At 38.4% G+C, this 27,297-nt stretch overlaps 2 protein-coding genes across 3 annotated transcripts in view; one reads left to right on the top strand and one right to left on the bottom strand.

The window, feature by feature from the left end:
- CDC20B (cell division cycle 20B) overlaps positions 1-26,867 on the top strand; it is a 31,456-nt gene extending 4,589 nt beyond the window's left edge. Inside the window, exons 3-12 of the mRNA XM_072359754.1 lie at positions 8,111-8,324; positions 9,973-10,094; positions 12,835-12,931; positions 15,895-16,005; positions 17,674-17,870; positions 18,577-18,671; positions 21,513-21,741; positions 22,893-23,018; positions 23,735-23,852; positions 26,534-26,867. Of these exons, the coding sequence (XP_072215855.1) occupies positions 8,111-8,324; positions 9,973-10,094; positions 12,835-12,931; positions 15,895-16,005; positions 17,674-17,870; positions 18,577-18,671; positions 21,513-21,741; positions 22,893-23,018; positions 23,735-23,852; positions 26,534-26,685 (1,461 nt within the window). The 3' untranslated portion in view covers positions 26,686-26,867. The remainder of the gene's footprint in view (positions 1-8,110; positions 8,325-9,972; positions 10,095-12,834; positions 12,932-15,894; positions 16,006-17,673; positions 17,871-18,576; positions 18,672-21,512; positions 21,742-22,892; positions 23,019-23,734; positions 23,853-26,533) is intronic.
- GPX8 (glutathione peroxidase 8 (putative)) lies at positions 1,380-5,146 on the bottom strand. Of its 2 annotated transcripts, XM_072359755.1 has the most exons (3): positions 4,911-5,146; positions 4,058-4,319; positions 1,380-2,130 (listed from the first exon to the last, which is right to left on the bottom strand). In XM_072359755.1, exons 1-3 carry the CDS (start codon positions 5,115-5,117, stop codon positions 1,967-1,969), a joined length of 633 nt encoding a protein of 210 aa, XP_072215856.1. In that variant the 5' UTR covers positions 5,118-5,146; the 3' UTR covers positions 1,380-1,966. The 2 variants fall into 2 exon arrangements, with proteins under 2 accessions (XP_072215856.1, XP_072215857.1); XM_072359756.1 differs by lacking the exon at positions 4,058-4,319 and having other exon boundaries at positions 1,479-2,130; positions 4,911-5,117.
- Positions 26,868-27,297: the final 430 nt, after the last annotated feature.

Below are 27,297 nucleotides of genomic sequence, written 5' to 3'. Positions count from 1 at the left end.
GCATCAGAAAAGGAGTTCTGGCTTAATTGACTAAAAAACTTTAGTTTGGGAAGTCATGCTACAATTTCTGATATTAAGTGAATTGATAGGGAATTGTCCAACCAGTGACAGAGCTGCATTAAGAATATATTCACCCCCAGGTAAATGATTTTTGAAATATGAGCTGTCGGCTAAATGATAAACATTGGAAATAAAGGGTATATGTCAGATCTAAGGAGTGAGGGAGGCATAGAGTAGGATATTGTAGATGGAATTTAATAAACCTTAATAGTCATGGACTGGGCTCTGTTAGTCTTCTAAGGGCAGTTTTAGCTGAAGTTGGAGGGATTACCTGAGAATCCAACAGACAGTTTTGAATCTGTTTATAGTGTTTGTAATGTAGTACATAGTTTCATAAGCAATATCCTATATAAACAATAAGTAGATATTTGTACAAACATGCTTTCAGGTAATTGTGCTGAATTTTGAACACTATCTATAAATGTGTGCTTGTATAACAGTGTTCTAACTCGGTTCCTATTTATTTGCCTTTTCAAATCTCTGCCAATCTTACAGATACAGATGCTTTATTTTTACCATGGAGTAAATTGGTTTTAAGAATGAATCATAGTATCATTTGAATCGGAAGGGACCTTTAAAGGTCCTTTATTCCCACTCCCCTGAAGTGAACAGGGACACCTACCTAGGTCAGGCTGATCTGAAGCTGGTCCAGTCTGACCTTAAGTGTCTCCAAGGTTGGGGTTTTCATCACCTCTCTGGGCAACCTGTTGTAGTATCTCACCAACTTTACTGTAAAAGAATTCTTCTTTTTAGTTCAGAGACGCTGGTTTCTTCCATTTCTGTACTCTCAGCTCTGCTTTAAGACTTAGATGGAATAAGGTTCTTCATTCCTATTTATGGTCTTCCTCAATTGATTTACTTCAGTTTACTCTTTCAGTCAAAACACTTGGCAATTTGAACTAGAACATTTGAACAGGACTAGAAATTGTTTTGTAGTTATGTGCTGGAGTGGGGAAATTGCAAGGTGAGAAGTGAAGGTGTGAAACTTTGTCCTTTTCAGCTTCCATTTTGAGGCTTATTCTAATAGGTGGCTGGGGAGCATGTATTGGACAGCCTCAGAAAGCTGTGCTAGCTGATGTCTTTTAGGATGCTGTGCTGTTGATTTTTGTTGCCCTTTGAATCCTACTGTAAGCACTCATATATATGCACAAAGGCTCTATCTGCATCCAGGTCAGAAAACTGGAAATCCAGAAAATGAGCTGGCAGCCAAGGCCCTGCACTGCAGTGCAAATGTATGGAGAAGGCTGAAGAAGATAGAGGTATTGCTGGACAGGTGAAATGAATCAAAATACACACAAAGCAGGCAAAGAAATCTTTTTGCATCTTTTCTTTTACTTCTCATAATCTTATTTTCTATGTACAGTTTTTTACAACTAAGTTGACAGTTTCACAATTCAGACATTTTCATCTGTCAATATTATAAAGCTGGTGTGGTCAGCTGCATTTGTGTCTATAAGCCCTGATATTACAGTTCTCAGTCCCATGTCCTTCAGTCAAAATGGCTACGTGTTAATTGAGTATCAAACCTTATTTTCACTGGTAGATGGAAAATGAAATTTTCTGGTACAGGTACTGAGTAATTAATCACCAACCCTCTTCTTTTTAGCTATTTGCCTGCTGATAATAATTGTAATTAGCTCTTGTTAATAATTTAAAGAACTGCATGTAAACTGAAGGTCCATTCCTGCAATGTTTTGATTGCCTTGCTATTTTCAGTAATCTCAGTGGTTCTCAAGGCTGTTACAGAAGGCATCCCAGCATTAAATGACATAGTGTAGCTGAAAATACTAACACTAAAAAGAAAAAAATATATCCCCTGATAGTTTTTCTTCTAGCAGCATTTCCCAGGAATGTAATAAGGCTGTGCGTCTGTGCCACTGAATGGATTCACAAAGTGAACGGTTTTTCAGAGGTCTTCCCTTTTTTTCATTATGATCTGTCTGATTAATGATGCTATTTCTGGCTTGATACTTTCTATGGGCTCTTCAGGTCTCCAGAATTTTACAACTTTACCCTCAGGGCTGACAAGGTATTTCCAGAAATTCCAGCGAGGTTCTTTTTTTGAAGAATCTGCAAGAATAGCATAAGATAATTTTAGTAACTCCCTTTCTCTTGTAATTGTTTCATTATCCTGCAGCGATTCTTCATGTATTCATTTTGAAGTAATCCCATCTTGTTCTTTGCTAAAACTTTCACTTCATTGAAATCAATGAATAAGACCACACTGAAAAGTGGGAAGTGAATCATACTCTCCCCTTCAGGTGAAACTGTTCAGAAGAGTCTACGTTTACTACGTTGTTTTACAGGGAGAAGGATATTGGATTACACACTCAATGGGGAATCCCCAGTTTTATGTGTGTTTATGGAAAGTGAAATGGGAGCAGGAAGCCATAATGTTGATGGTGAGTTAACTCAGCTCATTCCATCCCATGAAATTAAACCCTACTGGTAATGTTGCTGCCACGAATATCTGATAATTCCTGAATGATCAGAAATCAGAAACTGTATGACTCCTAGAGGAGTCAGAACCAGAATGTTGCCTCTGGATTTGTCATTGAGAGTCTCACAGATTTTAAGGGAAGTCTGTTTTTGAGAGAAGAAATAGGAGAAAATTAGGATATTTTGATTAGGGAACATGGAATAGTGATAAATTTTGTCCTTGGTCTAAGTTAGTAATGTTATGATTGCAAGAGGACTCTATGGTAATCAGTGGCTATGATGGAGATTCTGACCCAGCTAGTAACTATATCTTTGAAGACTTGTTTTTTTCAAGAATCAGTCTTCAGGTGCCATAATCCAAATAATCTTTCAGTGATTATTAACGTATATGAATAACTGAATGCAATTCAGATGACAACAGCCACTACTTAAGAGTCTCCTAAATGAGGTGGAGAATGCTAGTAATTTTCAGGAATGTAAACAGAGACTATAGGAAGAAGAAAAGGGCTTAAGTGGTTTAAGACATTTCATTTAAACGTTGATACAGTTTTCTAACAAGAGGAGCTGTGAAGAACAACAGTAGGCAGAGGGCTACCTCAGTCTCTCATAGGACTACTGTAATTATTTGGAGAAGCACCTGTAACTTGGTAGCTTACAGGTACTGGCTTGGTATTGGCTTAGGTAGTTGTGATCCCATTTGAGGGCAGGAAGATGCAATACATGTTTGGGTCTCCTTCTTGGATGTTATAGAATACAGTAAGGTTCTAAATATCCTTCCTTTCATAACAGCAGTGTTTAGTATTGATCAAAGATGTGGCCAAAACTCAGGAAAATTCAGAGAGGCTTTTAAACTGGCTTTGTGGGGTTCTTGGTCAACTGAGCAAAATTTCATTTTGCCTGTGAGAGTGTGAAGCCCTAAGTCAGCAAGTGTTTTCTGCAGCAATACTCCATAGTGTTTGTGCAAGTGGAATCTGGAGCTCACAATATAAATTAATGCGAATCAGTGGTTATATATCCTAGAGTATATTCCTGATTTACAGTAGTTATAAGTGAGACATATGACTCTTTGCTAAAGGAGGATTTTCTCATCTGCATGTTTTTATGTTAAATTTTCCAGCAACATTAAGGCATTATTAAGTTATATGTTTCTGTGTTTAAAAAAAAAACAAACAACAAAACAAATCTAACAAAAGCCATATAGTCTGAAATAGGATTTTATAGGTGGTTCAGACCTTTGAACTAAGGCTTATATATCCATCACCATATGTTTCTATCCAGGCTGGTCACAGTAAGGTGTTTTTATCATCAGTGAGGAAAAATGGATGCTTTCAGGACACAGCTCTTTTGACTTTTTTTTTTTTTTTTTTTTTTTTTTTTTTTTTTTTTTTTAAATACCCACATTAAAATGAGATAAGTTTTGTGCAAAGAACATCTTTTTATCTCCATAGACTATGAAAACAAATAATGTATGCTCTGGCTGGGCCTGTTAAACTCCAACTGGAGTTGAAGAAGAATATCATGCTTATATGCAGCTCAGTGTAGGAAATAAAATAGTTACCTATTAAAAATTTAAAGGCAGGCTCTGCTTCTGATCCCAGGATCTTGATTTTGTGGAAAACAGGGAAGGTTACTCCGTAGTTCCCTTTGGCAAAAGCCTCTATTTCCAGGCTTGAGCCGGGCTCTGATTCTCCAAACTGATTGCAGGGGAAGGCCAGCACAGTGAAGTGGGAGGGACCAAACTCCCTGTGTAGATCTTGCAGAGCGATGTAATTTTTGTCTGTGTGTTGGCAGTAACTCGCCACGTTTACAACCAAAGTTGCCTTTGGAGAAATAAAGTGAGAATACTGAGAAAGAGACTGGAGGTGGCATAGAGATTTAATTAAGCCTTAACACGAGATATCCCCCAACCAGCATTGTTCCTGCCTGGGAGCTAGACATAATTTCTTGGATCATTATTTCCCTAAGCTGATAAGAATGATAGCAGCTGAAGCATTTATTTTGGGATATCCTGCTTTAAATGTTCAGTATATGGATAAACTTGAAGCTTTCAGTTTTAAGCACGAAAAAAACCTGTGTATTTAGAACAGACATTAAAGCCATATTTCTCAGATATATCTTTAATATTCAACAGAACATGCTACCATTCTTAACTAAGATCAAAATGTACAAATTCAATTTCAAGACTATATTAAGATGAATAAAACATATATATATATTATTAGTTCTAATAGCTGGTTCTGGAAGCAGGCCTAGAAAAAATAAATTTCTCTCTAGCTTAGTGTTTCTGTAGCAGGAATTTAGCACAAAACACTGCTCTAAGTTCCCACAACAAACCGTTTTGTTTACCTAGAAATGGATGTCTGCTTTTCAGTGAAGAATCAAAGAAAATACATAAAGAAGTCGTCACTTACTTTCCCTCTGTACTTCTCCAAGGAAATGATTCTTCCCCGTGAATCCTTGATTTCAAAAGAATAAAAATCTTTAGTTTTAGGTTTAAAAAATCTGAGTTGCAGAAGGCAGAGGACTGCCGTACAAAAAAACACTGACAGGAAAACAACAAAGACTCTAGCTTTGGGCACTGAATATTTCAGAGGATAGGCGGTGGTGAAAGGCTCCATTTTCGAACAGATCAGAGTCGGGGCAGGCCTGGTATGTGAAGGAGGAGCTGAAATATGAAACTCACAACTCAGACTAAAAAGGACAAGCTGCTGATTTTGTCACTGTTTCAGAAGCAGCCGTTTCGCTTCACTTTGCCTCCGCTGGCCTTCACAATGCTTGGTAAAGTATACAAATGCCCCTTGCTAGGAAAAAAAATAAAAATAAAAAAGCGTGTTGCCATCACTTAAGGATGCTGATCGCTCTGTTTGGCCAACCTTTGTGGACCACTGTATCTGCCTGCAGGCTGCCCTGAGGAATTGCCCTGCAGCCTTGTTTGTGTGTCTGTAATGCAGCTCTGGCATCCCTTGGGCCCCTCAGGTGTCCCTGACACAGCTGCTCAGTCAGACAGGCCTGAGTTGGAACAGTCTGGGGCCAGTTGTGTATGTGGGCAGGTAGAACTGCAGAAGCCTGTCTGCAGCCTCTACTTTGCCTCTTAACAGCTGCTGTGTGACAGAGACAGGCTTGTATAATTTTCACAAGTAGGGAGAGAAAAGGTAGTTTATAGGCTGTCTTAAGGAAAGAAAACAAATGATTTTTCTTACAGTTGGAGCAACACAAAACTGGTGATGGATTTATTTTATTTTATTTTATTTTTTTTAATCGCTACAGCCTACTTGGCTGTTAGCTATGTGGAGATGAGAAGATGGAAGGCCTTCACAGGAGCAGAATGAGTTAGCTGAGAGTTTCAGATCTAAGCTGTGTAGCTTCAAAGGTTTTTTGTTAAGGCAGTTGTGAAATATACTCTAAAGACTGAAGCTATGCAAATCTACTGTATTTTCTATCTGTCTTATTGTTTCCTGCTTTAAAGATATTTTCTTGTTGCTGTTATTGTCTGGAGGCACATCAACATTTAGCAATGACAACTCACAGTGGTTTTTTTTTTTTTTTTTTTTTTTTTTTTTTTTTTTTTTTCCCATATCTCCCCCTTTTTTAGGTCTTCTTTCTTTCTGTACATTCAATTTTCTCTCTCATTTTGCAGGATTTTTCTCCTTATGCTCCTGTTTGAGGACTTTCCGAAGCTATTGTCATCTTTCAGCCCCTGTTGCTTTGTCAGTCCCTATTAACTTTCTTTTGATCCTGGTCCAAACTACCACTGAAGAATGATTTCTACCTCTTGTTTTGCCTTTCACTCTGCTTTTTTTTTCTGCACTCAGAGACTACCTTTTTAGGAATGAGGTGAGAACAGGACCTTTGAAAAGGTGAAACTTTGAGTTTGAGTGTTGTTGCTTTTCAGTGGCTTTGGGATCACCTCAATTTCATTTGATTTGTACAGTATCATAATGGAATGTTGAACAATTTCTATCATGTTCTCTAAAGAGATAAGCTGCATGTTTCTTTAAATAAATGAGAGTCTACAAAGAGTTTCATACTGTTCTGTATGACAGAGAGGTGCCTGGGAGATAACATTACTATAATTCAGTACTTACATGGATGTTTTCTGTGACCTGGGCATACATAAGGCTTGAAGTCAGCATGGCCTGAGCCTTACGTGCATGGTGGAGGGGACAGAAGAAGCTCAGAAATGTGTGCTGAAATGAACAAAACTGTAGTCTGAAAGCGAACAGTGACAACGCCAACTTTTAAAGCAAATTTGAATGTGCTTGATTTCAGAAATGGAGAATGCAACAGGCAGGATGCTGGCATTTATGTCTTGAAAGCTTCTAATTTTCACTGAACATTGTATCAAAAATATATAGTGGAATATCCAACAATGATTGGGAATCCTATTATACTTGTTCTTCCTTGATACTTCCACTGTTTGTTTGCCCTAATATTATATTGCCCTGATATTTAGTATTCATAAATATGTGAAGTGCAGTGTTGTAAATAATAACTTGAACAAGGCGTCCTGGTGATGAGAAAATTCTGAAGTCATAAGTGAAATGAATTTTAGTTTGGGCAAAGATAGGAAGCCAGCCTGGTTCCAAACAGCCTACATGTAGTTTTGTCTGAGTGTTTTTATCACAGAAAAGACCATCTTGGGACCCCAGACTAAATGTCTGAAAGATCTGGGTCTTTCAAAGGCCACTGTTGTATCCTAGAATGTGAGTGACACAGATCTGGTTTTCTTCTCTTCTGTGTGACTGTGGCAAAAAGTGCACGTTCATTTTTTATTTGTGGAGCAACAGAAACCAGTTATGCCATATCTTCATAATGCCCTTGTCTTACTGCTCTTCAGGCTTCCCAACTTTTCTTAGCTTTGAGCAACTCCAGTGCAGTGAGGGTAGCTGCTTCTCCAGTGTGAGCTGGGAACAGTAAATCCCACTGATCACCATGTCAGGAGTCATCTTCTTAAACTGTTCACAAGCTGAACCTGTCTACATGCAAGTAACTGAATTTATGGGCTGCCCAAGCAGATGGTGGAGTGACCATCCCTGGAGGTGTTCAAGAATCACATAGATGTGGCACTGAGAGACATGATCAGTGGGCATGGTGGGGATGGGCTCATGACTGGAGCTGATGATCTTGGAAGTCTTTTCCAGCCTTAATGATTCTGTGATTCTGTGACTCTCTGTTCTGAAAAGCTGCTCTCCTGAACTCTGAGAACTTTATACCTGATATTTTCACTTTAACCTACAGATCAGCAGTACATTTTAATTTAGTGACTGTGGATTTCTATCCGCTCCAAATTTGCTGGGGCCAGTTGTGGACAGCGAATGCCCTGCTTGTCACAATACACTCCAGCCCTGCAGCCTCAGGAGCTGCGTGGAGCAGCATACTGGTTGCCCTGGTCCATGTGTGGAGCCCTGGAGGCTGTCCTTGCCCTGCAGAGGCTGAGCCAGACGGGAGTCTCTGCTCAAGCGGTGGTCAGGCGATCCTCAAGCTGAGGTCCATTTCCATGGCTTGCTTGTTCAGAGAGACTGAACTCATGAAGACTTGAAATAGTGTGAAAGGACAGAACAACATTACCTGATGACTAGTTTTGCTATTTTGCCTCCTTTCACTCGTGCAGGCCCTGGGCTCGGAAAGCACCACCTACTCCGGGTTTAAGAGCTCCATCAGGAGGAAACTGACGGCCAGAGCTCCGGTGGCGAGCAGCCCTGCTATCACAAGGTGGCAGCAGCGACATGCGGGAGGCCTCGCAGCAGAGCCGCGCCGGGCCCGCAGCGCAGACCTTCGTGCCCTCCGGGATGCCCGGCTCGTTTGCACACGCGGGAGGACTGCAGGTCAGGCAGGAGAAAAACGAGCGTTTTCATGGTGAGGGCGGCATCGTGAAATCAGCAGGAGCAGGCAGTTAGTGCAGGGTGTGCTACTGTGCTCACCATGTCCTAGTGGACAAGGGCTTTGGCTGTGCCGGCAGAGTGAGCTCAGGGGCAGCTTCAACAGAATTACACTGCTGTCATCATAAGAAAGCCAGGCCCAAGGTTCCAGCTACTACTGCACAGGCAGGATAGCAGGTCATACAGACAGCTGGCATCAAGGGTGGCAATAAAAGAAAAGACAAGCCAAAACCTCTTTTTCAACCAAGTAATTTCTGTTGCAGACCAACTTTTTTGCTTCTGCAGTAGAGTCTCTTTGTTGTTGCATTTTTGCATATGGAGTAGCTAACAGTAACTGACAGGACAGAAAGAATTCTTGCAGAAAGACCTCTCCCTTCTGCTGCTTCTTTCCATTGCACATGAACACCACTAACCTGGTCATAACTGCAGGACACTGACCGGTTTGCACGCCAAGATATGGTATAGTACACACTTACAGACAACACATTGATGGAGAAACTTGCCCCGTGTTAGTTTCTCCTCCAATGCCTCAGGCTTCAGGTATTGATAAAAGTCCTGTCTGACAAGGGGCACTTACCCACAGTTCATCTGAGGGAGAGACTTGTCTGAATGCTGTTCAAACACAGATCAGACTCTCAGGACTGACTTGTCTGAAGAATTGACTCTGCAGGAGGTTGTTTTTCTCCATCACCAACAGAGGGAGCTAAGGAAACACTGAGTAAGCATTTAAATAAACTCACTTCAGTTAAGAAAAAGTGGAGGAGGGTTTACAAACTGCATGTACAAGAACTTCCCGGAATAATGAGGAAAATAAACAAGACACATTCCTTGATTAATAATGGAAATATTTAGACAGCAGATAAAAGATGTTCTTTAGCATTCCTGATGTGCTCCCATGAGGCTGTAACTGTTGGAGACAAACTGGAATTCTGTCTTCTGCAGAGCAGAATACTCTTCAGCAGTGTGGGCATAATGCATGCCCAGCTGTTGGAGAATCAGGCAAACTGAGCTACTCACTTCCTCAGTTACTAGAACAGAATGTTCTGGATGTTGCCATCAGCAGTGGTGAAAACCTATATGGTTCTGGGCAATCAGACTTTGATTTTGTGTGAGATAGGATCCTCTGTAGCCAATCAATCGATATGAGCTACAGGAGTAAATATAGACTGTTAATTAAGTGTCTGACCAGTATGACTATTTTCAGACATCTACTTTAGGATGAGAAGAATAGCAGAAGTGTCCGTTTCATTTCACTAACAATAAAGGAAAAACAGAGAGACTAGGAACCGCCGTTTGCAACACCAGAGGGCCCGGGTTCGAATCCCTCCTGTGGTGCAAGCGGTAGAAGTGCCGCTCTGCTACACTAGAGGGCTCGAATCCCGGGAGTTGGACTTGATGATCTCTAAGGTCCCTTCCAACTCGCATGATACTATGATACTATGATACTATGATGATCCATGTTTGTATGATCCCATTCAGTGTGTCAGATATGCTTTTAATAAGTAATATGCTGAAAAGCACTTGACTTGAAATAATTCTGTGTACAATTTAAAAAAAATGTAAAGTTGTTTCTATTAAAACTGTTTTTTTTCAGCAACAGGTCAGATGCTTAAAAAATCCTCCATCACGGATAGTGCTGTGACTCTACCTAGCAGGCACACTGCAGCAGGCTTGGAAGGGAGAAATGACAGGAGAAGTGAAATACAAAAAAAGCAGGTGAGTAAATGCTCTGGTAGGATATTTGCTGATGTGTTTTATTACCTCATATGTGGTCTAGAATCTATTGTGTAGATGCTACCTTATTTACATGGAGAACAGCAACAAGAAGACATCAGTTTAGGAAATGTCCACCAGAAAAATGGCAGAAACAGTTGCTTTATCATGAACTTTATTTAGTTTATTTCTCTGAGTAGAACTAAAATTGAAACCAAGTTAAAGAAGCCCTTGAGATTTTTTTTTTTTTTTTTTTTTTTTTTTTTAAAACCTCTGTGGATAACCGATACTATAAAAAATAAATTGAAAGATGACGAATGACTCAGTTTTCCATGTGATTCAAAACCACGGTGAAGATCATCTTTTCAGTTGCACAGGATGTAGTAGTTTGTTTTGTCACGTAGACAGAATGAGCTATGAGCTACTATGGAAATTTTGCCAAAAAGTATTTGTGAATAACCTTTTTTTTCTAGTCATGACTAGAAGCTAAAGGGTAGGTAGTTACATTTAACAGTTATTGGCAAAGGACAGAAGGACATGGAATCTATACTATGTGAAATAAAGGCTTCTGATCTCCTCCCACACTGGTGCTGTTTTTTTATTGCTAAACAGGTTATCCCTTCATTTTTGCTCGTGGACACTGACACAAAATTTATTTTCTCTTTAGGCTTTATTTACTGCCTTCAGGTCATCTTAAATAAACCTGCGCACCTGTCACCCAGCCATTTTTGTTATCTTACTGAAAATTGACTTCTCATATGAATCATGGTGACACATACCTGTGTTAATAAAAGTTACTACCATGACATTACACTCAAAGCCATGTCAATGTTTTCATGCTACCTGATTGTGATTGTTGTATATATTAAGTTGTAGACTTGTAATCTCTGACCATGCTTACCTTGCACTCTCCTTTCCTGTATTACACCAGTTATAAGGTCAGTGCTGAAGACAATGACAGCTATTTTCAAGTGATTACTTTTTTGACAGTAACTCTTGAGTGAGGAAACTTGACAGCTGCATACCTAATGCTGTTGCTTTTACTGGTTTACAATTAATAATTAATATTCTTGAGAAATTCTCATGGGTGTGTCAAAATAAACTTTAAAGAAAAGGAAATAGCGTCAAGATAGCTGGACCAGAGTTCTGGTTGGTTGTTGTCTGTTAATACTTGTACTCATGAAGATCATCGGATGTTGCCAAACAACCCATGCATTTACAACATCTTGGGAAACCCAGTTTTTATGGCAGTTGCTTTCCTTTCTACGTAAACAAATTATTCTGTAAAAATCTCGTGTCAGCAAAAGTCCTTTCCTGCCTTTACACCCACTGGATTGGAGAGTGTGCATTTTAAGGTTGCTGAATGGGGTTTAGTAATCTTAGCTGAATATACCCTACAGAGAAATTATAGAAAACCTTTATGTGAGGTAAGTATGAAGTAATATTGGTAAATATTTTTTTATTGGTAAATTGGTAAATTGGTAAATAATATTGGTAAATATTGGTAAATATTGGTAAATATTGGTAAATAAAAACATACCTTTTTACTTCAGTTTTCATGTGATTTTAAGGATGATTGCATTGTCTTCACTGTTCTCAGTGTTAGTCCTTCCATAGGGGTCATTGAAATAACACTGTGGTCTAAAATCTTTTCACATTCCTGTGAATGTGTGTGGTCTCCTTGTGAGACAAAAGATTGCTTCCCTATACATACAATAGGTTTTTCCATAAAAATATCTGTGCTTGTTTTAGAGGCACACAGATCCAAGCAATCGGATTAGCTTTCTGCCAAGTTGACTATATAAATCACACAGAAAGTCCCTCTCCAAGCTGTCGGCTTGCTATAGAACAGCTCTGATATATGAAAATGCAGAATTTTTTTCTGGTAATGTTTTTGTAAGACATTTCTTATCAAGATTACGACAGGGTTTTGAAGAAGAATAACAATGAATGTGCTTGGATTCCAGAAAAACTGGAAAAAGAACATATTAAGTGGCTGGTGAAAACATCTGTGACATTTCCACCTGACTGTAAATAAAGAATTATGGACCAAACAGATAACTAACTTGAAAGCATTCAACTCAATGAAAAAACCCGAACTACAAAGAAGTGCGTATTATCAAGGAATAATGTAGAGATACATACAACCTCATTTGATGATCTCAGCCTTTCCTGAATTTGTCTAAAGACTTAACATAACTTTATGAAGAAGGAAAAAATTCCAATGACAATTCAGGTCTCCCTTTTCTTCTGTGCCATTTGTTTCTTTGACCCCTGTGGAAAGGATAATATAATAAAAAATTCTTAGTCCTCTGAGATGCTTTGCATACATTTCTAGCACCTGTACCTTCAAAATGTGGTACTGGTTTAATGAATAGGATCATAGAGTCCAGATGCTTGGACTCCAGCCTGAGTGAGGTTTCATGAATGGGTGACACATAGAGACCTAAAATCTCTTCCAGTGGTAAGATGACCTTGTTCAAATAGCTTAGTTAAAGTTTTTATGATCATCAGCAGTGAATTGGTATTTTATGGAAAGAAAGATGATTATTATAAATGGAGCATATCATTTGGACTCTGATATTCTGTATCTTTTTCTGAATTCCCACCCAAGAGTCCAAGTGTTTTAAAACTTCTATGTAAAGTAAGTTCAGTACTTTAATGGTAATTATGTTACCCACGGTACTTAAGTATGTTCTTGACAGATTTCTTCATTTATATTTTCACTTCTATGCGTGGGCAGAAATGTACCACTCAACTTCTAATGGTTCAAGAAACTGGCTATTGCATGGCAGGAAGTGACATGAAGGTCTGTGAAAATACCAGTTGCATCTGGAAAGGTATGTTCCTCTGGAGCAAATACCCCATGCATAATGAATGATAAGATAGAGCAGGCTGCATTTACACTGAGAAAATCACTACTTCCAGCAAATGTTACAGAATAGTACAAGGTGGCTGAGATGTGTATCTCTGCTTGAATCTGCTTCCCCTACAGTTCCCATAGCCTCTGATGAGATATATCTCCACCTCTTCCATTGTGGTTAAATGCCTATTAATCACCTGGCTCACCTTTGGAACCCATAAGGCACATCAGTAGCTGTAAAAACATAATTTCCTTTTGGCTTTCCAATTTCAGATGTGTGAAATAATGTAGTTTTTTTCTGCAGACTGGGTCCAGGGTATTTATTAGATTGTTGGGTACATGAGAGTGCAAGATAGGCAAAGTTGGTGGGGTCTTGCCACACCTACCTGTAAGGAAAGATAGGTGGAACAGACATTCCCTTGCTCTAGTCGTGGTTTTATCTAACTGGAAGCTGATTGATTTCCTCTAAAAATATGAGAATGAATGAGCATATAGGCTGTGAATGAGTGAACTGTAAGCCAAGTGGGACATAAGGAGCTGATCTGTAAAATAATACAGATATTATGGTTTGATTTTTTTTTTTTTTTTTTTTTTTTAATTTTTAATATGAGGCTGTTCAGAGTCATCAGGCCAATATTTTGTTCTGTATTGGGTCTTGTTTTTTATTAGGTTGGATGTTAGGGGGAAGTTCTTTACTAGGAGAGTGGTGAGATCCTGGAACAGGCTGCCCAGGGAGGTTGTGGATGCCCCGTCCTTGGAGGTGTTCAAGGCCAGGTTGGATGGGGCCCTGGGCAGCCTGATCTAGTAAATGTGGAAGTTTGGTGGTCCTGCTAGGCAGAGGGGTTGGAACTTCATGATCCTTGAGGTCTGTGTGTATGTGTGTGTCTGTGTGTGGTCTGGATATTTCTGTACGTGCTGAATTCTTACCAGTCAGAGCCTGGTTCATGCTCAAGTAAAAACAGTGAGAAGCAACCTCTGAATGAGCCTGAGGTTCAGCTCCAGTGGAAGAAGTTGTAGAGTATGTGATAGACTGGTATATATTTGTTACTGTACAAATAAAGCTTAATTCAGAGCCTTCAGAAGCAGTAGTATAGGGATTAGTCATAGTGTTTTTTTCCTGATGGCTAATGAATACATGTGTCAGGAATACTGGGTTTTATTCCACCCACCTACTTGTTGACTGAGTGGTCTTGTGTTACAATACTGACTACCTAATGCTTCCCGAGTCTTATTTTGAGAACTGACACAGGAATGTGAAAACCGAAATCCTTTCAAAAGCCAATGATAATCTTCCGGTACTCAGGTAAAATAACACGCAATGAGATAATGAAGCTTAATTTCCACTGATTAAAAAAAATTCTATAAAGCACATTCATGTGTCCATGAAGTATCTGAATAGAGCTGAAAGCGTGATCTGTGTGAATTTGAAGTGGGTTACTCATGAGAAGAGAAAACTGAAATGAGCTATACAGATAATTTCATCCTTTCTCAGTGCTTAATCCCAGCTACCAGTATTAGAGATCATTTTCAGAATATCTCAAAAGTGTTGCCATTCTCCAGCTGTTGTAACTAAGTGCTTCAGTTTTCCTGTACTGTCCTACTTGTCTGGGTTTGGAAGAGGTTGATAAGATTTAAAAAAAAAAACAACCCCAAATGTAGATGATATAAATACATATTTTTCTGTACACACTAATTACATTTCAGTGATATCAGAGCTTTATTTTCAGGGTTACAATGGATTGTTTTGTGTTGCATTGGGCAGGTAAGGTCTTACAGCCTATAGTCCCTGCAAGTCTTTTTTTAATTCCACAGACCTATAGAAGAAAATCGCTGTGGCCCATTTCTTGCTTGTCTTCTGTTTTTATTTGTGTGGAGGACTGTTTTTATTTGTGTGGAGGACAGGTACCACAGCTGAAAGGAGAAACAGTTGTTTTTTGACAGAAATTCATTCTTGGCTAGGGGATAAGACTGAGGGTGAAATAAGCCTCAAATCAAGCTCTCCACAATTAGTCATTGATAAGACTTTAGTATAGGATTATAATGTGTGTGTTTACATTACAGAGTGTGAAAATTTCAGTGTTTATTTTTATTAACAGAAAGATTGGTTGTTGAATTGGATAATGTCTTCTGCCTGTGAACTTTTGGCAATGATTCTAAGTGCTCTTCTCTGGGGAATATTTCAAAAATGAGGTCAAAACATGAACAGAAGTGTAGAAATATTAGTCTCCAGATCTCTACGCTGCATATTACAGCTAGATAATTTCTTACACATAAAAATGTGGCTTTAAATGATTAATGGTGATAATGATCTTTTTTTTATTTTTTATTTTTTATTTTTTTTACTATGATGCTTAGCAGTTGCTGCAGAATCACGTAGACAGTGACCACAAAGGATGACTCTTCTGCTTGCTCATACTTGAAATTTACTGTTATTGCTTTAGTTTCTGAATTTTGTGTGGTCATGAGCTAAGAGCGCTGTCATCAAAGTGGGTTTAAAAACCTTTTCCTGTGGTTAGATGTTGATGGAGGAGACTGTTGAAGAGAAATTAACGTCAGAAAGCAGAAAGGTTAATTGCTGTATGAAGGGTTTTGAGGTGGGAGAGCCCACTGAACTGCTGCTAGCAACATCTCACAGAAGCTTACCAGGCAAAGTCATCAAATGTATTCTACACTGAACTGTGGTGCAATTTAAGCAAAAAATAGCAAACACTATTCTCCGCTGTAGCTGAGTGCATCCATGGAGATTTGATAGAACTGGTAAAAGGAAGATTTCACTTACTTTTGTGTACAGTGTTTTGGCCTAACAAGGATAAATCAGATCCATCTAGATATCTGTGGACCAGACAGAGACTAATATAGTGAGTGTAAAAGGCTTTGCTGTGAGGGAAACTGATTGTATTTTGCATGGCTGAATTGTGTGTGATGAATCTTTGTATACAGGATGCCGAGAAGGGATGCAGAATGAGTTCAGAACTGTTACCATCATGAAGCCATCAGTGACATGGGAGCCAGAACTGAGGCTTCATATTACTGGTTTGCGCAATGATTACTGTAAGTTATTTTCTTCTGAGGCTTTCACAGAGACTGAGAAAACTTATGTATACTTCAAGAAAGATGGCAGGGGTGTTTCCCCTTCAGATCAAATATGAATTCTCCAATACTTACGCATGATGTCATTTTTTCTTAGAAATACGCAGCTTTGAAAACAGCCTGTCCCAGGATGAAGAAGTTACTTATCAAACCCTAGGATCACTGTCACCTAGCTCTCATGAAGCATTTTTTCAGCAATAGGTCTCAATTCAAATTTAAAATCAGACCAGTGAACATACCCCCATGCTAAGGACATTTCAGCTGTTAGCTTTGGATATTTAGCAGCCCATCAACACAGCAACAACTTTATTTAATGGACTTTGAAATCTCTTGTTATGGGAGAAACCAGTGATTTTGTTTATGGTTTACATAGATAGATATCTTCTGAATTATCACCTACATCTTTGGTGGTAAAATTAAACATGCACGTGAAAATGCATGGATTTCTGGTCTCTATTGGCAAATATTTAAAACGCTTCTGAAGCCCTAGCAACTCTATATTTGAAAGTGTTGGAAATTGTTCCTGTGCTTTGATTGTTGTTTGTGTTTTTTTGTTTTTGTTTTTTTCCCTTTCTTAACTTGCTCTTGCAAGCATTCTTTAGATGTAAATCTATGAGTAAGGCAAAAGCTTGTTGTGCATCCAGATTGAGGCTGGATTTCTGTGTGGGTCATTTTTCACTGATTATGCCCAAGGTGTATCCACAAAATAACAGCATTAGGAGAATTCCTTGGAAGTTATTTTTTAGTGCATGTTTCTGATTGTAGGAATCAGGACTCTAATCAAAGAGCTGACTGAAAGATTAAGCTGTTCTTCAGAGTGATTTTAGTCACCAAAGCATAGTGTCAGACGTTGGCCTATACTATTTTCTTCAGGGATCATTTAAAATGACTCTTAAGCTGTCATAAATGCAACAGCTGAGGATTTGCATTGACATCAGAGAGTGTACTGTTGTTCTGTGTCAGTAATAGATGTTGCATACCAACTCATTCTGGCCTATCTGATGCAGCAGTTAGCTGTGTAATGACTTTATTTGCCAGGGTCTGTAGTGCACCTAGCATCAGTGAAACAGTATTTCTTGCATTCACTTACAGAGCAAACCCTGTAGAAGAGGTGCAGAATTTCTGTAATTCCTTTCTGTGTTTTTCTTCTTTCACATGGAGAGTAAATGTTAACACGAGCTCAGGGAAGAGCTGTAGCACATAGACTTTCTCCTATCTTTACCAATAACATGAATTATGTTGGAACAAGAATGTTTTTGGAATTCTAGCTGGTACTGGAGAATACTTACTTCTGGTGGCAGAAATTAGAGTGATGTGGCCATCCAAAGCTTTTGGATGACAGGTGTAAAAACATTTAGTGAGGTATCTGTAAGTCATATTCTTCTGTACAAGCATACAGGTTTGTGATAGTTAACCTAATGAAGATCTTTTCTTGTTGGAAATACTCGCCTTCATTTAGTTCTCATTTATGTCCTCATTAAATATGAGATAGTAATGGCTTTATTGAAGCAATGCCATGAGTTTTTATCTGTAGCTATTAAAAGAAAGCCTCTCTCCTAGCCATAACCCCTCCCCACCAGCTTATAACCTCTAACTTTCTTGCAGTCATTTTGAGTAGCTTTTTTCTAGATCTAAACATACTGGACTGGAACCTTGAAAATCTCATTGCTGTTGCTCTAGGATCTACTGCATACATTTGGAATGGAAGAACTCTTCAAGGCATTGAAAGCATTGATTTAAATTCCAGTTCCAAATACATTTCATCTCTAGCTTGGATAAAAGAAGGAACCTGCCTTGCTATTGGCACTAGTGATGGAGAAGTGCAAGTACTTAATATTTTACCTTTTTGTCTTTCTCAATTTTTAGCTGAAGTGTCCACGAGACAGTCTTCATTGTTTAATGAAACAAAACAGGAAGGTTGGCTAAAATACATGCAAACTCTGCTGTGTATGGTGTATAACAATTATATAATCCCTCATGTTATTGAATAACTGCACAGAGGGTGTCAGATGCTCTTTTCATCAGTAATAGGAACTCTTCAAATATTTTTCTTAGCATGGGCTAGCCTTTCTTGTATCTCTCTTGCTAACATCACTGTAATAGAGACAGATACTTTTAGAACATGAGCAAAAATTGTTCACACCCCTGAATTTCACTTCAGATTATACGCATAAAACTCTGTCTGCTGTTGCAGAATAGTCCTGTTATTGAAAGATCTTTGTTCACTGTTGGCTGTGATACTGGATAATATGGGCATCTATCTGGTGGAGTTCTGATTCAGCCATATACTTTCGTATAAATAGCTTTAAATTCAGAGATGCACGTTGCCTTAAAATAAAATAAAGTGAAGTATAGTGTTAAAAAATAGCGTGAAATGAATGAGCTTGAAGTTGTTGGTATGTCATATCAGAACTGAGTAGTTGTTTACCTGCAAACAAACAAAGAAAACTAAGATATTTTCTCTCTCTCTCTCTCTCTCTCTATCTTCTGTTGAATTTGCATTTGTTCTGTGTGCTTGTTTTGTACTGGCAGCTGTGGGACATTGAAAGGAAAAGGAGGTTGAGAAATATGTTTGGTCACCTGTCTGTAGTTGGAGCTCTGAGCTGGAATCATTATATTCTGAGCAGGTGAGTGCTATAGTTTATTCACAGAATGGGTCCTGATGCTTTCATCTAGAGAGGTGTCCTGATAATTTGATTTGTTTTTGTTGGTTTTGCTTAAAGGTGCTTTATTCTTTACCAGCCACCACAGAAGCAGTATGTAGGTTTTCTTTATGTCAGGAGAGCAACCAAAGGGAATTTAGTCTGCCTCTTTAGTCTGTGTTTCTTACTATTCTTCAAGAAATCTGCCACTGAATTTCTCTAGGATGTGGGGCATGTGGTTGTGTTTTTTTTAGAAAATTTGAGCTTTAAATGGTGTTATCTCCAGTGGGTCCAGACTCCAAAAATCATAGCTTACTCAGTGCCAGAGAGAAGACACGTAGCTTAGGCTGCCCTTCTGTTGACTTTGCAGATGCACGGCAAAGCTCAGCTGTCAGAGTTACAGACTTCTCTAGCTGTGTGGAAAGGCCAGCTCAGTGCTAGCCCCAGTCTGAACCCGATTTTGAGGAAGGACTAAAATGGTTGACTTTTTGCTCTGCCAAGGGTGAATATTATATACTTAGGTATCATTTCAATGTGCTTGAAAGATGAGATGGAAAATGGACTCAGATGAGAAGGATAATTCATCCTATTCTGTGCTTTTTTTTTTTTTTTTTTTTATTTTTAATTTTTTCTCTCACTCTGTTTCCAGTTCAGGTCTTTGTCTTAGGCTTGAATCTGAGGGAAGACTTGTTTATGAAGGATGTTTCTCCTACTTTAAAATCATGTGATGGTCTTCCGTTTTACTTAGACAGAAATAACGCCCAACATTGATGGATTATATTGTTAATCTCAAAATGAAAGTTTTTATCTCCTGATGAGATCACTAGAGGTAGTTTTGTTTTGATTTCACGGGTTGTTGTGGCTTTTGATTCTGTTGGATCTGCTAGGCAGATTAAGATACAATGCAACTGACTGATCAAAAGTTAATAAAATGCTGTGGCTTTTGCAGAAGTAGCTACTGTGTGAGTCACATTACAAACACATCCTCAACATCTGCTTGGCAGAATCTTATCACAGCCAGTATTAGTTTTGGTTTGCATTTCAGCTTAGCTGAAGAAGTGAAAGCAATAGAAACTTACATTACAAATCTTTCTGAATAGAAATTGATTATAAAATGAAACATGAAACTGTGACCTACAGTTTTTGTTGATCAAGTTCAGATGACATTTATTTCTTTTGCTAGGTTTGAAACTAGCCAATTGATTACTACACGGTTAAAATATCTGTATAATCAGAAAAAAAGATATATAGTTAATATTCATTACTACTAAAAAAGATAAAATCACCATTCTTACAGGAAACTTCACTATAAGCAATTGATACATTGGAATAACATACTAATTCCTGTGGTTAAAAACAGACTGATGACACAACCTCATGGATGTCTGAATACATTTCAGTACAGCAGATTCCTTTGTCCAAGTTTTTTTATCTGTTCTATTTGTATTTATCAAAATAGATGCAACCTTTTGAGTCAGAAGAAAATAATACTGACTTCTTAATTTAGCAAACAAAAACATTACTTTTCAGCAAGTATTCCCTGGAGCCAGGGTCCTTTGGACTTAGTCACTGAAAATCTTGCCATGTGTGACACTGGCAACTCACTCCATTTCTGTTGGTTAGATCTTCTGCTTGTTATTTTGGAGGATAAGCCTGTATAGTTTTTCAGGAGGCAAATGATGATGCCTTTGCACATAATGCATAGAATGATATGTTTATTCCTAATTATTTTCCATAAATATGTTCTTGATATTCGCTGGCGCACTGCTTAGTTGGAACCTTACTAGTTTTTGTGGCCTTTGAGGGTTTGGGAAGTCCATAATTTAAGCACATTGAATGACATTTCTTGCAATCAGTCAGTTAGTGCTATTAGTGCAGGTTTTCTTTCATTCTGGAAGTGGGAGGGAGGAAGAGTAAAAGGTGAGAGAGTGAACCAAGGAGCACAGTGCTAATGACTACTACTGGTAAACCCTTTCCCAGGCCAATACAGTTTTACCTTTCTTTTTTGGAGTCATATCTGGCCTTGGGAAAATTCATTTTGCAAAACTTCTTTTCTTGAAGAAGATTATCATAGAATCATAGAATTACCCAGGTTGGAAAAGACCTTGAAGATCATCAAGTCCAACCGCAGCCTAACCAGTACCCTATCTCTAAAAACCCTCTGCTAAATCATATCCCTGAGTACCACATCCAAATGGCTCTTAAACACATCCAGGGATGGTGATTCAACCACCTCCCTGGGGAGCCTATTCCAGTACTTAACCACCCTTTCTGTAAAGAAGTTCTTCCTAATATCCAGCCTAAACTTGCCCTGTCACAACTTGAGGCCATTTCCCCTAGTCCTGTCACTTGTCACTAGTGAGAAGAGACCTGCCCCACTCTCACTGTAAGAACTTTTCAGGAACTGGAAGAGGGCGATAAGGTCTCCCCTCAGCCTTTTTTTCCCCAGAATAAACAGCCCCAGCTTCCTTAGCCTCTCCTCGTAGGGCTGATTCTCCAAGCCCTTCACGAGCCTCATTGCCGTAACATCTTGAAGAACGTTCATGTTAACTAGTTAACTGTTAAAGAAGGTTGGTGGTGTACACTGTAGTATGTCTTCAGGGAAATGAAAACTGTGATGGAGAGCAGGCAATTTGCCTAGCTTTTACTGAGCAGCTGCTTAGCTGCTTTTCTGCTTTCTGTTGTCATCCACCCCTCCCGTTGTTGCTCTGCAGGCGTGCTTCACACTGATGTGGTTTGCTGCTGAAACCACTGAAGCAACTTCGGTATGACAACGTAGCATCTTGTCTTTAATATTAAACACTTGCTGTCTTTTCTCACTTACAGTGGTTCAAGACTAGGATTTATTCATCACCATGATGTTCGAGTGGCTCAGCACCACGTTGGTACTCTTTGTCAAAAGAAACAAAGCATTTGCAGCCTCAAATGGTCATTAACCAGTCAGTTGCTCGCAAGCGGGTCTAGTGATGGTACACTGAATATCTGGCGCGGTGATCCTGGTGTGAATGTGCAGTCACAGCCATTGAAAACCATACCTCATTCTTCAGCAGTTAAGGTATATGGAGGAGGAGAAAAAAATCTATATTTATTCTCATCAAGTTATGTCATTGATGTAAACAACATGTGGAATTTTTCAGATTGTCTTAGTTTATTCAGATTTCTATTAGCCTCTTCTCTCCTGATTGTTATGCAGATAATTTAATACCAGTTCTCCTGATGCAGATAAAAATGGTAATGCTTTGATTGATTATGAAATTCTACTGGATTAGTAGGACGTTGAAAATATAAACCAATAAAAAATGAAATCTATAGCCTCCTCCTCTCTCTCTCTGTCCTGCACAGAAAAATTCAGTGGCACAATGATTAAAAATTGTCAGACAGGATCTTCCTGTTGTTGGAGTTTTGGAAAATTGTCTCTGAAATTCCCTCTGCTTAAGTTATTTTTTTTTGAATTTTGAAGTTTCTTTTGCTCTCCTGCCCATTTCAAGTTATGATTGTTGATAGCAAAAGATCTGAAGAGAGAAACTGGAAATGAAACAACTTAGATTCTTTATTAAGTCCCAGTCTTGGAAGGAGAGGTCAGATATCAGCAAGAAGGAGGAATCCGGCATTTATAAGCTGCTTATCCTCCCAGAAGAGTCTGAGACTGGCCTGAAGCACTGATGATAAAGGATCAGAGAAGATTATTGAAATGGGTGGAAATCAGTTCTTGGTAGCTTTTCTCCAGATTGGGTCAGGGCCCTGGGCATATTGAAGAAATATCTCAAAGAATCTAACTTTAAAAAAAGTCCTCGAACATTAAAAAACTTTGCTCAGGCTTCTGCAATGGCTTGATTTAGATGGAAGTCAAACTGCATTCTGTTGGGTTCTTCTGGTACTGAGGTGTGAATCTGTGACCTCTGAAGAGTGAGCAGAGAAACTGGAATTTCATGAGCTTAAGGAAGGCAGAGTAGGTTAACGTAAAGAAATGGCAAAGGGAGCAGTAATTGGAGTTTTGGAATCCTACATTCTGCATCTGTATGGCAGGAAGAGCATGATGTAGTATGGAATAAAAAGTGAGAGATACATTCTGGGTGCATGTTGCAGTTCATTTTTCCAGCTAGGCTTTTAAGCAAAATCTATTCTCTGTTTCTCAGCTAACCTCCTAGTCTGCTCTGGTGTCTGATTTCTCTCTCTCTCTCTTTTTTTTTTTTTTTTTTTTTTAAGGCTATGAACTGGTGTCCTTGGCAATCCAATGTCCTTGCTACAGGGGGTGGAATGAAAGATGGGATTTTGCGTGTCTGGGACATAAACCACGAGAAACTCCTACAAAGTGCAGCTACAGATTCTCAGGTGAAGTGATGAACTGTCTGCATACTCTGGCTCTGCTCTTCTTGTATAACTGTGCTCATTTGGCAAACTCCACTGACTTTGAGGGTGGTTCTGTGGGCAGGGGAACAGCAGGATTTTCTCTGTATCTGCAGTTGTACTACATTCATTGCTGCAGTGTGGGGCTGGAATGAGAAGTAGTTTGTTTTTCATTTATGATTTCTCTTCACACAGAAATGCTCAAAGGGAAGGTGGTCTCACAGCCAGACACTTTTCATCATCTTTTTATTTGTAGCAATGATGGTTTTGGCCACAATTCTCATGAAGATAGAGAGCTGATGGGGTGGAAGACAACCCAGTGTGCTGGGGTGGGGAGAGGTCTAAGAGCCAGAGGGCAAACATCAGTCTCTTGGGTTAGAATACTAGGAGACAGAGAAACAAATTCTCAGCTGGAATAAAGCAGTATAATTGATGATTTTCCTGGAGCTGTGACAACTTCGATAGAGATATGCTTAGAGGACTTTGGTTTCATACTGATAGGCTATTAACACATTTAGTCTATAGAGCAGCTGTACAATGAAGTGTTGCAATAAATGAAATCATCCTTCTAAATAAGTAAATATTCTGCTGGGGCTATTTCTCAGTAACTTCTTTAAGTTCTCTAGATAATATTTCAGATCTACTGAATGATCGTTGTTGACTCATTTTGAAAACTAAAATAGAATTTTAAATTGCAATAGATTTGTTCATTGCTCTGGTTACCCAAAACCAGTGAACTGATGACTGGACAAGGCCTTCCTGGGAATCAGATGAAAATATGGCAGCATCCAGCACTTATCAATTCATCAGAACTCTATGGCAAGTATTTCAGTCCATTGTTTTAAACATTTTAATTACCTATTTTTCTCTCTGATCAGTCTGTTGGTTTATTTTATTTTATTTTATTTTATTTTATTTTATTTTATTTTATTTTATTTTATTTTATTTTATTTTATTTTATTTTATTTTATTTTATTTTATTTTATTTTATTTTATTTTATTTTATTTTATTTTATTTTATTTTATTTTATTTTATTTTATTTTATTTTTGTAAATTTCTGTTGTTACATTTGATGGCATTTGTTAAATTCCTGATGGGATGCTATCCTTGGAACCCGTAACTGGGCTTCAATACTAGCCTATATGGGGGAATCATAGAAAAGTCAAAATAAGTGTGGAAGGATGATGGAGTTCAGCAGAAGCATTCGTGTATCTGGTTACACGTTATCCTTGTGTGATGCTCCTTGTCTGTGCTGCTTCTCCTTCCTTATCCCTCTTTATTCATGTATGGCACTAAAGGTAATGTCATGTAATGTTCTGAGAAATTAACAGGCAAGTGACTTGATCGTTAGTCTTAACTGCTAGAACTTGAGGTTTCTTTACACTTAAATGCACTATTTCAAATAAAACCTAGATTTACCTTCAGTAACATTTGTCATACAAGAAAACTGTGTTATTAGTTTGGCGAATCTGGGGTGTTATCATCCTGTTTCTCGTTCTGTTTACCTGCAAAAGAAAACTATTTTTTCATGAAAAAAAGCACAGATAATTCTTACAAAGATACATTTCTGCTTAAAACCTTGTTTTAAGAAAGTGAATATTTAAAACAAAAAGAAAATGTATCAAAACATGCTCAGAAAAAATGTTGTAATGGATGATTGTGAGATGGTCCTAAATTCACCTCAGACAGCCTTTAACACCTATACAGCAAATAAATTAACAAATAAATGTAACTGAATTTTGTTGTAATTGAGATTGCCTATTGCTGAGCATAATTCCAACAGAATTCTGACTGATAGTAGCCCTTTTATAGAAGAGTCCATTTTTGGTACACTTCTAATAGAACTATTAGAGCAATTTACTAGAAGAGATTTGTTTTGGATGTAAATGTAATCTCTTTCAAAATTAGAAAAGTTGCTTTTATTAAAAAAAAAAAAAACAACAGAATAAAACAAACTATGCAATTTCTTTGAAAAATACCCTGGTGTGATCTTCAAACAGTGATGTAGAACTCCAGCCTTTTCAACTCAGAAAGTATGGAAGTTTATAATTTTGACTTCTCTAATTTCTTCTGATCCTCCAGCTCTCCAGCTGAAACTGGTAATAACTTTTGCAGTCAGTGTTGTGATCCAAAGACCGACATATACAGTTCCTCCTTCAAAACTGTTAAGAGACACTGAATGGAACAAGAGTGTAAAGAATTTGCTGACTTTGTAAATTCATGGGTTCTGATATTGACAGAGATCATGTAATCTTTAATAGCTTGAGAAGGATCAAAGCCTCAAAATAATACCTGCTGAAACAGTTTAATGATGGTACCAAAATTCTAGTCGCAGAGTCTAGGTGGGGGACATTTCTCAGCACCAGTACAGCAGAATCTTGTTTCTGGTCTGCAGTCTTATGCATCTTCATGAAGTACTACTGTAAGAAATCCTACAGCTTCAGAAGGCCATGCAGTTCTTCACATTCCTATTTACATAATTCTGTTTTGAGCTAGAGAGAGAAATGCCATTTCCATTGTGTTCATGGGTAATTCATGTGCAAAGGCTGAGAGGACAGGTCATCTATGTTCATTCAAAACGGTCACCCAAGACTGTAACTCTTCACTTCTTTTCAGGATACGACTAATATGGTCTGTTTTAGATGAGGGACACTACACCTCAGAATCCTCATTTTTTCCAATAGCGTGTCTGCGTCAGCTATATGATAGTCAGTAGTGAATGTCAGTAGTCTCAGTTTATTATCATGCAGTTTCTTCTTTCAGAGTCAGTTGCTTCTAGTGTGGGAGACACTTGTATAACTGAGTTAATGAGTTGTGTACATTATTTGTGATGCTAGACTAGGGTAGCTTCTGGCCTTCAGCTACAGCTGCCAAAATTTTCTCCAACTGCATGCAAAACCAAATGTAAAATTTCAATAAATTGTTCACTGGGATCTTAATAAAAAGATCTTAATAGTAATAATGCAGCAGCTGGAACCACTATCTCATAATTGTTGGATCAGCTGCTAACTGTCTGCAAGGCATAAGCAGCCAGATGGGAAAGCTCAAGTTTTGTGTTCTCCTTTGACAGAAATGTCTTTTCAACATGGTTCAGTCCTGAAAGTTAAAGCCTGGTCCCTAAGAAGAAAATACTGCCTCCAGCTGTTTCTTAATATGAAAATACTCTAAACGAAAGGCTGTGTTTACACATCTTGCAGGGTGCCAGTCTAGTGCAGTAAAAGCAGAACAACCCCTGGCTGTGGATGTAGGTAGAAGAAGTATCACAGTATCACAGTATCATAGTATCGTGTGAGTTGGAAGGGACCTTAGAGATCATCGAGTCCAACTCCCGGGATTCGAGCCTTTCTGTGTAGCAGAGCAGCACTTCTACCACTTGCGCCACAGGGGGGATTTGAACCCCAGGCCTCCAGTGTTGCAAGCAGCACCTTATAGTGATTGACAGTCGGTAAAATCATGATGTATCTTAGCATTTGTTTTTTTAACATATTCTATTTTTCAGGTCATGAAGGGAGAGTCCTGAATGTAGCCTTGAGCCCGGATCAGAGGAGGCTCTTTTCGGTTGCTGCTGATGGGATAGCTTGTCTGTGGAAATGTCATGAGTCCGAAGAGTGCAAAAGAAAAAAAAGATGTTTTTTCCCTAATGATTATTAGAGCTCGTTCTTGTGACTTATTTTCCTTGAAAGCAAACAATTTTACGTCTTTCAGTCATTCAGTAATTCAAAATATGTGTATTCATTCCAACTGAAACATGGCAAAATATAGTGTCATTTTTTTCAAGAGTAAAGCAATTTCCCCCATTAGTCCATCATATGAAATGTTAGTAGCTTGTCTTACTTAGCCTAGAGGAAAAAAATTCCAACTCTGAAGAATAACAAATCATATTTGTTTTCGTTAAACTAGCGAGCATGAATGGAATCCACCCCATGCCAACATAAGGTCTTAGGTCATGCTTTTAGCTATGATTGTTGTACATGGTCTTAGTGTCTGGATTGGAATCCATGTGCCAGGCTGTTTAAATTGTGTTGAATCAATCATGGCCTGGGATCAGCAGATACCAGTCCAAGGGGCTGGACAGTTTCATATATCACATAGCTTATAGAACAGAATCTGCCGAAATATTTCTAGAGATCCTAGCAAAACATATAATGCTAAATAAAAATAAATGATTTTGTATGAATTTTATGTAATGCCACACCTCTTGGACTTCAATAGGAGTTTGTCTGCAAAATTGCTGTGTACTGTCAACGGCTAAGAAAGGATGTC

This window comes from Excalfactoria chinensis, chromosome Z (genome assembly GCF_039878825.1).
Source record: "Excalfactoria chinensis isolate bCotChi1 chromosome Z, bCotChi1.hap2, whole genome shotgun sequence".
Classification (NCBI taxonomy): domain Eukaryota; kingdom Metazoa; phylum Chordata; class Aves; order Galliformes; family Phasianidae; genus Excalfactoria; species Excalfactoria chinensis.
Note: the sequence above shows the minus strand (reverse complement) of the source record. Positions and strands in the feature narration are given on the sequence as shown.

Excerpts from the sequence above, each read along its gene's own strand:
- GPX8 (XM_072359755.1), bottom strand. The coding sequence starts at position 5,117 with ATGGAGCCTTTCACCACCGCCTATCCTCTGAAATATTCAGTGCCCAAA. Across the intron at positions 4,320-4,910 it reads TGGAGAAGTACAGAGGGAAA|GCAACTTTGGTTGTAAACGT; the intron begins GTAAGTGACGAC and ends ATTTCTCCAAAG. Across the intron at positions 2,131-4,057 it reads TGCCTTTAAATTTTTAATAG|ATTCTTCAAAAAAAGAACCT; the intron begins GTAACTATTTTA and ends CTATTCTTGCAG.